The following is a 14,080-nucleotide window of genomic DNA, read 5'->3' as shown; positions in this document are numbered from 1 at the left end:
ATTGTAATGTGCAAGCTTTACACGATCCTTGCCATGAAAACTACATTTTACTCACGGAATAAATGACCCTTGTTTAGGTGTTACAGCCATCTTGGATTGCTGGGCATTAATCTGACACCGTGGTATTAAAAAGAAAAGCTTCCTCATCTTCCTGCTCAATCTCTGTTGCTAAGGCAGCACAGCATAATGAAAGAGCATCAAGCCCTCTCAGCGCTGAATGCAAATTAAAAAAGTAAATAAAAATAATAAAATGCACACGTAACCCACACTTTTCTTCTATACATTATACAGCACATTTTTAAATGGACATTATGGTAACTTGATTTATATTCCCTGTGATAGTTAGGCTCAGGTCTATTCACTGAACAATTAACCTCCTTCTAGCAATGCTGAAAATATTCCTGACATGCTTTCATGTCTCAATAGTAAGTCATCTCAATTTCTGCAAAGATGCTACTGGGTGAATACCACATGAGAAAAAAAAATAAAGAGAGAAACAAACTACTTTCACCAGCTGCAGAGCAGACCTCTCATAAACTGGGTGTAGAGGCCTTCTGTTTAAGCCCATTTGGTCTTGGGAGTCTAGAATTTTCCAAGTGACAGTCGGTAAAACATGTAACCAAGTACCAAAGTTATAAAAAGACAAAAGCACAAAGTATGCATGCATTGCCATGGTGACTGTGTGAAACCTTATTCCCAGTCATAGCAAGGAAGGTCTGTTGATGCTTTTAAGATAAGATCCGGATATACAGAAGAAACACTAATACTGATTTCTACTGACAATGCAATCTGTCATGGCTCTGCACCTTCTTTGTCATGTAACAGTTCAAAATTGCTTCTCCAAGATGAATTAACACACTGGAGATCTTTGAACAAACAGAATAAAGTCAGTACGAACATTCACAACAGTCTCATTCATGACACAATACAATAAAAATCCCAGGCAAGGAAATAATATAGCCCAAAAAAAAAATTCTGCCAAAATATCACGATTCTATTAGGAATTGTACACATCCACTCACTAAAGCTTTCTGGTCTTTTTCACTTTGCAACTAGTATGATTTCACAAAGACGTGAAAGTTTTTTCATGATTTTCCATGTCTCACAAATCAAAATATGTAGAAGATGCACTATAACACTGACTGTACAAAAAGCTTGGGGACAAATGAAAAAGATACACAAGTAAACACGTATATGTGCATGGACCAGCGCATACAGTGAATGTTCCTCTGCCCATTCTTCAAACTAGCCAGATTAGAGCGCTCTCGAGTCTGGAAGCCATAAAGACCATGGGAACATTATCTTGGGCTGCATCCAAAGCAGCGTGACCAGCAGGACAAAGGAGGGGATTCTGCCCCTTTGCTCCACTCTGGTGAGACCCCCCTGCAGTACTGCCTTCAGCTCTGGGGTCCCTGCACAAGAAGGACATGGACCTGCTGAGGTGAGTCCAGAGGAGGCCACGAAGATGATCCAAGGGCTGGAGCACCTCTGTTGTGAGGACAGGCTGAGAGAGTTGGGGTTGTTCAGCCTGGAGAAGAAAAGGCTCCAGGGAGACCTTAGAGCAGCCTTCCAGTACTTAAAAGGGGCTTATAAGAAAGATGAGGACAGACTTTAGTAGGGTCTGTTGCAATAGGACAAGGGGAGATTCAGAGTAGATATAAGGAAGAAATTTTGTTACTATGAGGGTGGTGAAACACTGGAACAGGTCATCCAGAAAGGTGTCAGATACTCCATCACTGGAAACATTCAAGGGCTGGTTGGACAGGCCTGTAAGCAACCTGATCTAGTGGAAGATGTCCCTGCTCACTGCAGGAGGGTTGGACTAGATGGTCTTTACAGGTCCCTTCCAACCCAAACTGTTCTATGATTCTATGAACACGGTACTAAGCCTAAGCTCAGCTATCTTGCTAATGCAACTAACCAACTTCCAGAAAATGGGGGAGCATTGGTATGGCATATTTCTACATTCATCCTCACAGACAAAACCAGCCTCCAGAACTGACAAGGTCAGAACACATCTTGGTTATCACCTAGTAAAGTTGTTATTTCTGATTATGATTTGTAATGCTTTTTCATCTTCAGGTACATTAAGTAAAGATTTAGAGAATGACTTAAAGAAAGGCACCATCCTAGATTTTGACTGCATAGGCAGAAATAATTGTGGCTGCAATTATATCATTTACACATTTAATTGCTCGTTTTTCAAGAATAACAAAATAGACAGATAATCTAAGCTGCATATACATTTACCTGTGAGCTGTGGGTATTATATGCACTGCATTTCATAGATAGCAAGAGCTAAAGAAATCTGTCAAAGAAAAAGGGGCCTAATGCAACAGACTAAGGTGGCCTTTAAAAATAAAAATACATTTAATGAAAAAAACAGTACCACAGATTACTGCAATAGAATACAATGAACACAAATTCTGAGTAACTTAAAAGTGAAACTGTACTAGACATTGCCAACTTCTGATTCTACCATGTAACAATAATTTTAAGTCATTCATACTTACATCCCCCAATCTTTTTTCTTAGCTCCCCATAGCAGATCAAGCCATAAAGCTCCAGGGAGGATTTTTTCAGCCCTTGAGAAAACACTGAAAAGCAGAAAAGGAGTAAGTGAGATGCAGATCGCTTAAACCCATACATAGCTACATTGCAGATACTCATTTCAACACTGAAAATGAGATGATTTGTATTTTCAATGATGAGACAAACATCTCACCGAAGGTAAGACTAAGTTCTGTTTCAAGAAACACTACAATGAGATGAGTTCACCCATTTCCTTTCAGTGACTTAAATATCTGGGAAATGCAAAGTTTTTCAGATTACAGGAAAAACAAAGCAGCTTCCACAGAATTTAAACAAATATGCAACAGTTCAATATGCAAAATAAAGCTAATTCATAATAAAGCTAACTCCAGTATCACTTAACTGTTTACAATTTCTAGAGAAAATGTCCAAATGCCCCCAAGAAAATGCACACAGAAGTCTTTCTTATATGAAAATTAAGAAGCAGGTCTGAATTTTCCAGAAGATAGAGAACGTCCTCTGTGCACACAAATGCACCTTAGAGATTTAATGCAAATTCTAGATTCTAAATTTTTATGATGAATTGCACACATTTTATCCAACTTTGCAAGTTTTTTTCTTCCTTTCTCATCAACACGCATGATGTGGACATTGTTATTGCTAATAGATCTAAATATCTACCACAGAAAGGAAAGACAAGCCTTGTGGTTTACAAATCAGATGAAAATATTTATTCTTGTCTATTCATCAAGAATTCTGTTCTCTTTGACTTGCAGACTCATTTAATATCAAAATCCAGGCACACATATTTCTACCAAAACTAAAGCTAATCAAACTACTGCATTAATTCCTAAATCTCTTCAGACAATGAGATTTCAGACCTTACAGATACAGAACTTTACATTATCCAGAAAACAGATGACGTTCCTCCATGACATTTTTCTTTTTTTTAAAGTTCCTCCACACTGTGTTTGCTATAACCTTTTTAAAAATAAAATACTATATGGTTTGCTTCACCTTAAAATGCTGTCTTGTTTTGAAAAAAGAACTCAAAAATACACCTTACGATAGGTGTTTTAGATGTGTAAGTCCTCCTTTAGATAACCTAATCTCAGGAACAGACAAAACAATTTCATAAAGAGACTATATGGTACACTATCTGTGTTCCTTCAGCTTTTTTCTAGTCATATCCATTTCTCATTAATGAGTTATTTTTAACTTGAGCAGCTCTGGCCACAAATCGTACAGATTAATTTACTATCCAAACTTTTGCTGATGTTAAAGAGAGTTGTTCTAAGACCAAAAAATTCAATCATCATGAAACTGCTGTGATTTATACAACTTAGAATATAGCATCAGAAGGACAGGAAAGCCCTGGAGACCTCTACTTAATCAATAAGCTAACAGGAGAACTGACATTCTTCATACCTTAAAGAAGCCAAAAGAACTGGGTCTTAATAAACTCTGTTCACTCTGAACTAGGTTTCTTTAACCTCATTATTCAGATTAGGCTCCCCACAAACTGACTTGAATTCTCACTGCCTGTTACTGAGTAGCACGCATTTGATAAAAACAATTATCAATGATCATCATATATTACTATTATTGTTACAAAACACCACTAGCAGTTCATATGACTTCCCAATTTCCTTTTCATTCAACAAGCTGAAAGAGGGGAATATGGCACTGGGAACCCTAAGTTACTGAACCGATGATACAATTTCAGGCTTATTAAAGTGTGAGCAAATATTTCACCATCTACACTTGTATCGCACTATTCATTTATTTCTACCTTCCCCCAAGAAGTGCAAAGTAGTGCTGGAGTCAATTTGCTCGATGAGGTCATGCCTGACTAACATTTAGGCAGCTGTCCTCAAAGGTGTGTTCCTGAGAACAGAAAAACATTTCCTTGAATCTGGCTTTCCCCCAGTATTAATAGTAGGATCAGTATTTATTATGGTGTGGTGAATTCATACAAAAGCAGTGATACAAATACCAGTTTTTGAGAAGTATTTTTCAAATAACATGAACCTCAGTATGGCCATGCTAACAAAAATAAGACATGTTCACAGACATCCTATTTAGTATTTATTTTCTCATCTTCACCATTCCTACCCTCCATAACAGCACTAAAAGGCAGAACTCCAACCCTCACGAGACTGTGAGCTCTACATTAAGCCCATTTCATTGCATACTAACCATTATCAAAGTCAATGTACTTTGAGATTTTGTGCCAGGTGCGGTAGTAGAAATGGCGGACCTGTTCCTTATTCTTCACCATGCTTGCTGGTTTGCCTTTCTTCTTGTATTTCAGGGCAATGTTGTTCTGGATAGCTTCAAAGTCCTTCCCATGCTGAAGAATAAATAAAACAAATTCAAATACTCAAAACCAAACATATCTTGTCACAAGACAACTCAAAACAACATGAGGGACTTTGGGGTTCTTTGTGGCAAATTTGGTTGCAATGGTCATAAACAGAATTCTTGGGTATCAGAACTCAACAGCAAAAGAATGCCACTGGTTTCCTTTATTTTATATAAAATGCACTATAGATGCCAAATAAATTACTTTACAATTTCTTGAACTGTTTCAAAACAAAAACTGTAAGGTGCTAGCAAACTTTAAAAAAAACCCACAACATAACTCATAAATGTGCTAAGTAGCAGAATTGAAAATACTGACTTTCTCACTTAGCTTGCTTTACTTTCCTCTGCATTTTCCCCCCTCTCCCTCCTACCTCCATTTCTGACTAGGGTGAATAAAAAGTCTATTATATTTAACACTCTCACTTTTATTTACAGTAAATGTCACGTTCCCATTATTAGGCGTATAAAATTTAAGTTTCAATAATGAAGGAAAATATTATATTTTTAAAAAAATAAAACCAAAAAACTTCTTACAGAAAACACATTTTTACACTGCAGGTCATTCAGAAATTTATTCTCAGGGTAAAAATAAAAATGAGACACCTAAGTGTCCCTTTAAAATTTGTTAATTCCTAGAAAATCCTTGGGAGTTCAAAAGGGGAAAATTTAATTTCCTATACATTACCATTGAACTCCTGCTATCACAAAATTTCTCAGTATTCAAAAAAAGGTTGGAACTGATTTAAACCCAAAGTGTGAAAACCTCTTTTGAAAGACAGTGACACAAGTGGGGAACCAAACAAACAGAGTCCCAAATCCAGCTTAAACCAAATTTTTGAACTTTGTCCTCAGCGTTCAAAAACAACAACAACAAAGTTTTGTTTGAATGATGAAAGGACTTAAAAATTACATGATTCCCAGGAATATTACTGCAAGTCAGAAGAGTTAAAAAACGAAAATAGTGTTTAACTGTTCATTTTGTCCACAAAATATATACACGTGATTCATGCCTACCACTTAAAAAAAAAAAAATAATTTTAGGAAGATGTACACATGCAAAGAAAACCCACCACCACTTCTTTTGTTTTCATGTTTAGTATGTATTTTCATTACAGAAGTGCTCTTAAAATAATCATAGGAACAGGACGACCAGGAATACATCATATGAGATAAAAGATAAGATGATCTAACTTATCTTTGTCTCTCAGCCCTAGTACTGAACTGGCTCAAACCTTTTCATGGTCAAAAGGTAAACACAATGCCTACAATTCTTATTAGAATAGAATATATTTTCTTGTTTGGCAATATTACAGCATAAGTGTTGTTTTTGAAAGCTGAGATGAGGACATTATTTATTTCTCATTCAAAACACAACCATAATTGAAAAAGAACTGAAATTATTAAAAACATTCATGAATAAAACTCACCAGTATTTCCTGTGTATTTCAAAACAAAAAAAAAGCTTGACAATTTTGAAATATGGCTTTGATTGATAGCTGGTTTATAGCCAACTGTATAGACACATACGCATAGGCAACCAAATGCATATGTGTACGTATGCATTTTGCCCCTGGAAATCTCAATTGAATCAATCTTCTTTAGGAATATCCAGATACTAAGCAAAGCCATCTAAGCTTGTTACTTTCCTCTACATGTACCTCATACAGTCCCTCGAAGAAAGTATTTTTGTCCTCTGTGCTCCATGACTCCCACTGCCGTCTGACCTTCTTTCCTTCCTCCTTCTCTCCAGCCGAGGAGCCCAGGTTCCTTGCCGCTGACTTGGAATTCCCAGTAGCGTTGCTGGGAGGAATTCCTGATGTGCCACCAGATGCAGTCCCTCCATTATCTGCTGCTGCAAAAAAAACCATGACCAGAGTGAATATTAAACCAACACGAGGATTCATGGATAGAGACAAGGGAGGAACTAAGAATTTCCTCCTTCTTCACCACTCCCATCCATATCAGTTTTTTTTCCAAGATATTTCACCTGAAATTCAACAGGCAAATAACAAGGGGAAGGTTTCAATGGCTTAGTTTTGTATTTCCAGAGGTAAGACAGATAAGCAGGAATATACCAAAGCAACTTCTAAAAGACGCTACACTCTCTGATGCTTATACACTGGTGTGCTCTGCAGTTGTCCCTTGGCAGCTGAGGGGACCTTCTGAGCGATGCTGAACACTGATGTGACCAATAAAGCAAACTAATGATCATGAGAAAAATATATGTAATTTCATATCCTTGTCTTTGGCCTTGATCCTGCTGTCTCCAAAACAACTGCAGTAACAAAGGGACTGAAAGATGTCTACTTTATTTCTTCACATGACAATGGATCAACAGTCTCAAGAATCTGATCCTCAGTATAAAGAGCACCATCTCTGAAACTCAGCCCTTCTAGGATTCAAGGTATACCAAGGATGGCAAGTCCCAACCCCTTCTCCTTCCCCAAATCCTGCTGTGGCTTCTGGAAAAAGGCACAGAAGTGTAATCTTGATTGTACTTTTGTCAGTTATCGGCACCCCAAAGAACATGGATCAGAAAAAAAATTCGAAGATCAGAAATACTAAAATGAGAATAAAGCCTGACGGAACTAAGAGAATGTTTATGCAAGTAGGGGACAGGGAAGAAAATGGGATGGAGAAACTGCAGGATGGTGAGAGCTACATATAATGCAGTGAGGTTCCATTCCCTCAGCTTAATTCAGAAGAAAAAGCCTTTTTTTTTTTAAAAAATCACCTCTGAAACTATTAGTCTTTCAAAGACATTTTAATCAGCAAAAAACATTATCAACTAACCTTAGAGCTGTGATTTATTCACAACAGAAATCAAACCAAACATCATGCCTAGTTTGACACTGTAACAGATTATCAGAATGTTAATCTAGAAACCAGCGAGACCTCCCAAAAAGCGCACTCATTTTTTTCCATGAAAATGTAACCATTCTCAATAACTTACTTTTCCAAAATATAGTCTCTTCAATTTTGCTAAGAATTATTATTAAAGATTTGACTGTCTTTATCAGTGCAGGTGTGTACTTAATAAAACAGAAGCCTTTTAACATTAAACATACATTGCTCATTATAAAGAATGCTTATTACCCTTTCCATTTTTCTGGTTACTGTCTGTTATGTTTTGTGCTTTATCTCGTGATAAATTGGCTTGCCTTAGTTTATCTGCTTATAAATCCAGCCTGTACAATACTGCAGTCCCAACTAGTTTCCCAAACTTTCATACACATTAGCACAGTTTTCTTTCACATTTAGGTTTAAAAAGTTCAGTTATCTTTTAAAATTCAATTACATGAAGCAGTTCGTTTACCTGACAAAGTCAGTGTTTTTATATATATACATATATACATCTATATCTCTTGTTCAAGAGCCAGGATATCCCAATTTGATAACCCTAATATTATTAAGAAAGAGAGTATCAAAAGAATCAAGTGTTACAGGCTTACTATGCTTTAAGAGATTTGAAAGACCTGTATGTAAATCTTAACTATTCAGTTGCAATTTGAAGGCAATTCCTTTGGATGACAGAACCGTATTTTTTAAAACCCTAAAAAAGCTGTTTGTTCAAGTAACGAAGAACACTTGAAATCAAACCTCAAGGAGAGTAAGATGCGTTAAAGTACATTTTATCCTGCATACAAGAAATAGTTACTTGATATAAAATATGATATTGTGACCATTTTAAGTTTAATGTTTCTTTTATTTCTAGAAATGACTATTTGATCCTTTTGAAGAAAATTACTGTCACCACAGGGAAGTGTGTAAGGCACAACATGAAAAAGAACTGGACATCTAGAAGAAAATGCACTTAAAAACAATTTCTCAAAGAGACAGCTTCTGTTTCCTAAAGCCTTCATCAGCCACTGATAAAATAATTGACAGTTAAGCAACTTAATTCTGGTATTGTGAAGGTAAATTCGTAAAAAAAAAAAAAAGAAAAAAGGAACCGTAAGAAAAACCTGAGCATTTTAATAGATGGCTGAGAAGAAAACCAACAATTTTAAGACACAGAATTGCTTCTTTATTTTGCAAACGTGAGACTGGAATATCTCAATTTGCATGGTAAAGAAATGCACATCTTTATTTTTTAAAATCTTTGGTCAGGAAGGGTGAATTCAAACAAACCAGTCCTCAATCTCAGCCTACAATCTCCTGTTGCTACTGGCTCCCAACGCAAAAGATGTCCTTTATCAAAAGACAGCTACAGGATTCTGTTTCAGAGTTACTATTCTGATCACAGACCTCTAACTTTCTGAGAAACCATTTAGAGAAACCACGAATGTAGGGTTTTGTGGTTTTGTTTGCTTGTTGGGTGGTTGTTTTTTATTTGGGGAGTTTAGTTTTTCTTTTACATCACTCTGTATACATACTCAAATAAGTAAAAACCTAAAGTGAGCTGCCTAAAGTTGAGATCTTACCAAGGATTTTCTAAAGATGTACAGTACACTTTAATAATGAAAACTTCATGTGTACCAAAAGTGTAAGAAGTAAAAGTATCAGTGAGGACTTTAAACTCTAATACAACTATAAAGCTCAATAATTTCCTCTTAGTTGTATGTAAAAGACAAAATGAACAAAACTTTCTATGGAGAACATGCTAAGGAGGATACTTAGCTCATAATGGCTCTCTTGTTCCTTTACATACACTTACTATTCTATAAGACAAACTGTAGTCCCTGGAAGTTTATCACAGTCTTTCTTGTTTGAAACACAAATGAATAACTATCCAGACAATTGTTTAGAGAATTATATATGAAGATCTAAAAATTCTAATATCCTGTCACCTCTACAGAGATCTTATATGCCATTTAATTCTTCCAGGAATAAAGGAGTTTGCTATATCGTCCCTTTGCAAAAACTTTCTTACTGCTGTGCATGGTAATATTTATCACCAGGTTAGCACAATCCACCTTAGAGTTCAGTGAATCTCAGTAAGTCAACAGAATGCAGTATATTCTAAAACATGGTATTACAAACCAATTCAGGATAAAAGGTAAAAATAAAAATAGTCATACATCTTTAAATCATACCCCATAAATTCATTCTTTCAATCTTACTGTACAAGATTCTTGTAACATACAAAACATCTACCAAGTTTTCATCCCCTCACTAATGATAGATGATGATGATGATAAATTCCCAACAACAGATTATTTAAAATTTCAGCAATGCATTAAACCAAAAAGGTCCATTGAGGCTAGCCATACCATTACTGCTGCAGAATTGCTGAAGAGACGAAGGGGGTTTACTTACTTTAACAATCTGCTTAGATGCTTGTTCTAAGTAAAATAATTTCTAAAAGGAGAACACTGCAGACAAGACAAAGACAAGACAGTCATTCTCACTCCGTCTACTTAGTCTGCATCACCCAATCACCGGATTGGGCATCCACACAACTGCACCCACGACAATTCCTTCCCTTCACCCCAGGATGCAGTGGAGTACCAGCACCTGCATACGAGGTACAAAGCAGCAAGTTCAGACGCGTAAGTTCTCAGCATTTTCACTCAGCTTTCAAACCACAGTCTGCAAAGACATCAGGTTTCTCTATTTGGTATTTGAACTGTAACCCCAACAACGTCAGGGATCTGAACATCAATGTTTCAGAGAAACTTACTCCTTCCTTTTATCCAGTGTTCTCTACCCATCTATACGCCCTGTTATTAGAACTTCATTTACCTGTGAACGGCATAACATCTTCTCAAGCTACATTTTCTGTACAAAAAGCTGTCTCCTTTGTAGTTCTAAGCAAAACACAAACACTTGCAAAATTTTGTATTACGGGATTTAAAGACTGTAATTTAAAAATCTGGTATGAAAATGACAAACAATGGAACACTGCATATACCAAATAATCAAGTCACTGATAGTATCAGTGTCTTATCATGGCTACAGCTGCAAAAAGTTCTTCCTTTCAGGCTCTACGTAGCATCTTAGTTTTTGCTTTTCGATTTGTTGCCGGCAGCTCTGACATGCCAGCTGATTTGTATCTTCTATGACAGATTTCAGATCGACAGAAGCTGGAATCCACAGAATTAATGCCCACTACACCCATGTATCTCAACATACGGGCTGGTTCTCTTATTGCTGTTCTATAGGCTTAGCTTGCAAAATCTCAACTTCTTCAGGAGTCACCAGGCAACTGTAGGTGGAATATCTACCAGGAAACACTTTTATAAATGAGATGGGACCTTGACAGACTCTTACATGCCCCAGGCCAATGGCAGAGTGTTAGGACACTGAACTGGCTCCCCAAAGCGCAGGATGCAAATGCCAACTTGTAACATGCCAGAAACTTTCCTTCAGAACATCCTTTCTTCTCTTTTGGGTTCCACAGGAGCCAATAGCAAGGCTAAACCACAAGATCACCTTCAAAAGTGGTTTCAGTAATGACTGCCATTAAGGAGGCCATACCAGAAAACGTCTTCAACTGATTATTTTATTCTCACAAACCTGCATTAGTGCTCAGCAGTCTTACGAAATGTACACCAAAATATCTGTCACCAACAGAGCTGGGTAAGGTGCTATGATCTGTACTTTCCGGAAAGCTTCAAATGCATTCTGCTATTTTCATGGCAGTGCATTCCTCAATGAGCATTTACTCCTCGATTTTAATGAACAAGCAATCAAAGACAAACATCCACACTTTCTTTCTGATCGCTTGGTAGGCAAGCCCCATTTCTAACCACATCTTTCTAATGGCAGATACTACATCATAAACGTCAGTGAAAAATGAATCAGGTGATCCCCTAGAAAGTGTACGCTTTAGGAATTTAAGTGAAGTCATTTGCTCTGTGGAAGGACAACCCAACAAAGCTGCATGCTGGATCCAATCTGCTTTCGTCTCCAAGAGTTGTAGCTGCGAAGAGAATACAAATGAGAGAGGGAGAGACAGACACATTCCCTGCAAGTCAATGCTTCATTTTGAGTACTAACATTATAATTGGAAAACAAGTTTCTACCTTGTATACTTCCACACTAAATAGCATGGACTCCTAAGAAGGGTAAGTCTAGGCTAGCTTATGCCATACTGCGTGGTTATACCATATAGCGTTCTTGTTACAAATTAGCATCCAAAGTTTTAAACACAACAGCTAACTGCCCTACAAGGATACAGATAGTCTAGCTTCTTCTACCTCTTATTATTTCGAACATTTGCACAACCAAGGTGTAGCTGAATGGGTTTAAACATACACAGTGTCAATTATCAACAGGAGTCTACAAACAAAACTATACTGAAGACTTGCTTTTCTACAAATAGTATACATTTAATATATAACATATCAAATGCAGCACTATCTGAGCTAACCAAGCACAGCTGTAAAAAATAAAACATAGTTTATTACCAATTTGGTTACTCCTCCATCTCCAGTAGATTATTCTCTTGTTCTTCCATTAGAAAACACTGACAAAGCCTAGTATGAAGTTCCATCTAAACCACGGGGTTGTGCAGCCTTGCAGGCCGGCACCTTTCAAAGTGCAGTACCTACTTCACAGAGCGCAAGAAAAAAATCCTCCTCTTGCTGTGCAGGATGAGCTACTGTGGAGTTCTGGTCCTGAGCCTCTTTCAAAGGAAGAGAGGGAGAACTAGGGTAAATGGGAGGGCAAAGAATGAATGAAAGCATGTCAGGGTAGGATAGAAGGAGAAATACCAAGTGTAAACAAGATGGACAGAATTAAGGAGAATACTAGAACAAGGGACCATGTCAGTAGTTTTTAAACAGTCATTCATGTCCTAGAGAAACAATACTGGAGGAATGACATTTCAAATGAAGGTTGTAACATTCTGCAGCACACAAATTTGAGAAGACCCAATAAAATCGTATTCTAAGTACATGCACTGGGTATCTTTGTATATACATCCTCTCCACAGGAGAAGAGAGTAGTTAATTTAATCCACATGCTACGAACATGCAACTTCGGTGCGCTGAAACAAATTGGACTGCTTTTTAGCAAGTTTTGTATGATGCCAAAAGAAGGAATGCTTTAATTCAATTAATGCTTTCAGCTAAGTAATTCTTTTTTCAATAAAGAACTGCTTATTACCACAAAACAAATCCAAATACTTGTTTGGGCCATTCTACACATTTTATGAATAAATCTAGAGCAACAGCATTAACGACATCTTCAAGCTTCAGCTCATCACCACTGGACTTTGTTACTATTTCCTCCTGACTTCATTCTGCATTCAGAAAATGGATAAAAACACAGTAGAGTAGACTCTAGTTCAAACTAAATCTACAACACACGACGGCAATGTATTCCACATATGCGTTTACCAAAGTGGCCGCAACACACACATGCATATTCTAACCAGTCTCGCTTCACGGAAAAAAGCCCCGAAACACACCTTAAAGCCTGTGCTCAGCAACCGCGTGGCATATTTGTATTTGAGAATTAAACTCTCAGAAATCCCTCTTTGTCAGCAATCATATACCAGTCTGCTGCTTCTCCCTCAATGAACCTCCCTGTTTTTGAACTCTTCATAATAAACTGCCTCCAACCGCCACTACACCTTCAAGTTCCTCCTCCGATTTCATCCAGGTTACTTTAAGACTTACTTCCAAGCATTCATACTTCAAAAGGCATGCATTATTTGAGGTGTAGACTATGAATTTGAAAATATAATAAAGCGATGACCAACATTTGAAAATAAGATAATAATCATTCTGAAAAAAAAAAGCACAGATTTAGATATTTGTGCAGGAAATTTGATAAAACTTTCAGCAATTCAAAATCGATTGGCTTTTTGAAGTGAAACAGTTTTCCAACTTTATTTTACTATGCTACTTTCTATGTCATTTCTGCCCTAAATTCTAAAACGCAACTCAGTACACAAAAGGTAAAAGACAGAATCCAAAGATGCAATTAAAGATCAGGTCAGGGTAATCTAAAAATTGGCAGTATGTTTATACATTCTACCAGGTAGAATTTGAGAATTATTATTAGCAATCTTCCCTGAACAATAGTAAGGTAAAGTCGAAAAGTCAGCAGATGCTGAGTGGGCAAACTCTTCCTACAGTTTACAGTAAAGTTTAGTTTATTAATAATTTGTCTGCTACAATGAAGTAGCCTGAAAGTACAAATGCCAAAGGCAAAAAGGGATCTGCAACAGACAGAAAAAAAATACTATTTTCAAAACTCTTCAAAAAAGACATGACTAGGACAAGCCAAT

The 14,080-nt window shown here is 36.9% G+C and overlaps 1 protein-coding gene across 1 annotated transcript in view; it reads right to left on the bottom strand.

The window, feature by feature from the left end:
* The window catches only part of CRAMP1L (Crm, cramped-like (Drosophila)), a 43,256-nt gene that overhangs the window by 26,301 nt on the left and 2,875 nt on the right, over positions 1 to 14,080 (bottom strand). Inside the window, exons 2-4 of the mRNA XM_009701620.1 lie at positions 6,558 to 6,751; positions 4,732 to 4,885; positions 2,514 to 2,597 (exon numbers count right to left, since the gene is read on the bottom strand). Coding sequence (XP_009699922.1) covers positions 2,514 to 2,597; positions 4,732 to 4,885; positions 6,558 to 6,751 — 432 coding nt within the window. The remainder of the gene's footprint in view (positions 1 to 2,513; positions 2,598 to 4,731; positions 4,886 to 6,557; positions 6,752 to 14,080) is intronic.

This window comes from Cariama cristata, unplaced genomic scaffold (assembly GCF_000690535.1).
Source record: "Cariama cristata isolate BGI_N322 unplaced genomic scaffold, ASM69053v1 scaffold12826, whole genome shotgun sequence".
Classification (NCBI taxonomy): Eukaryota; Metazoa; Chordata; class Aves; order Cariamiformes; family Cariamidae; genus Cariama; species Cariama cristata.
This window is presented reverse-complemented; position numbering and strand designations above follow the sequence as displayed.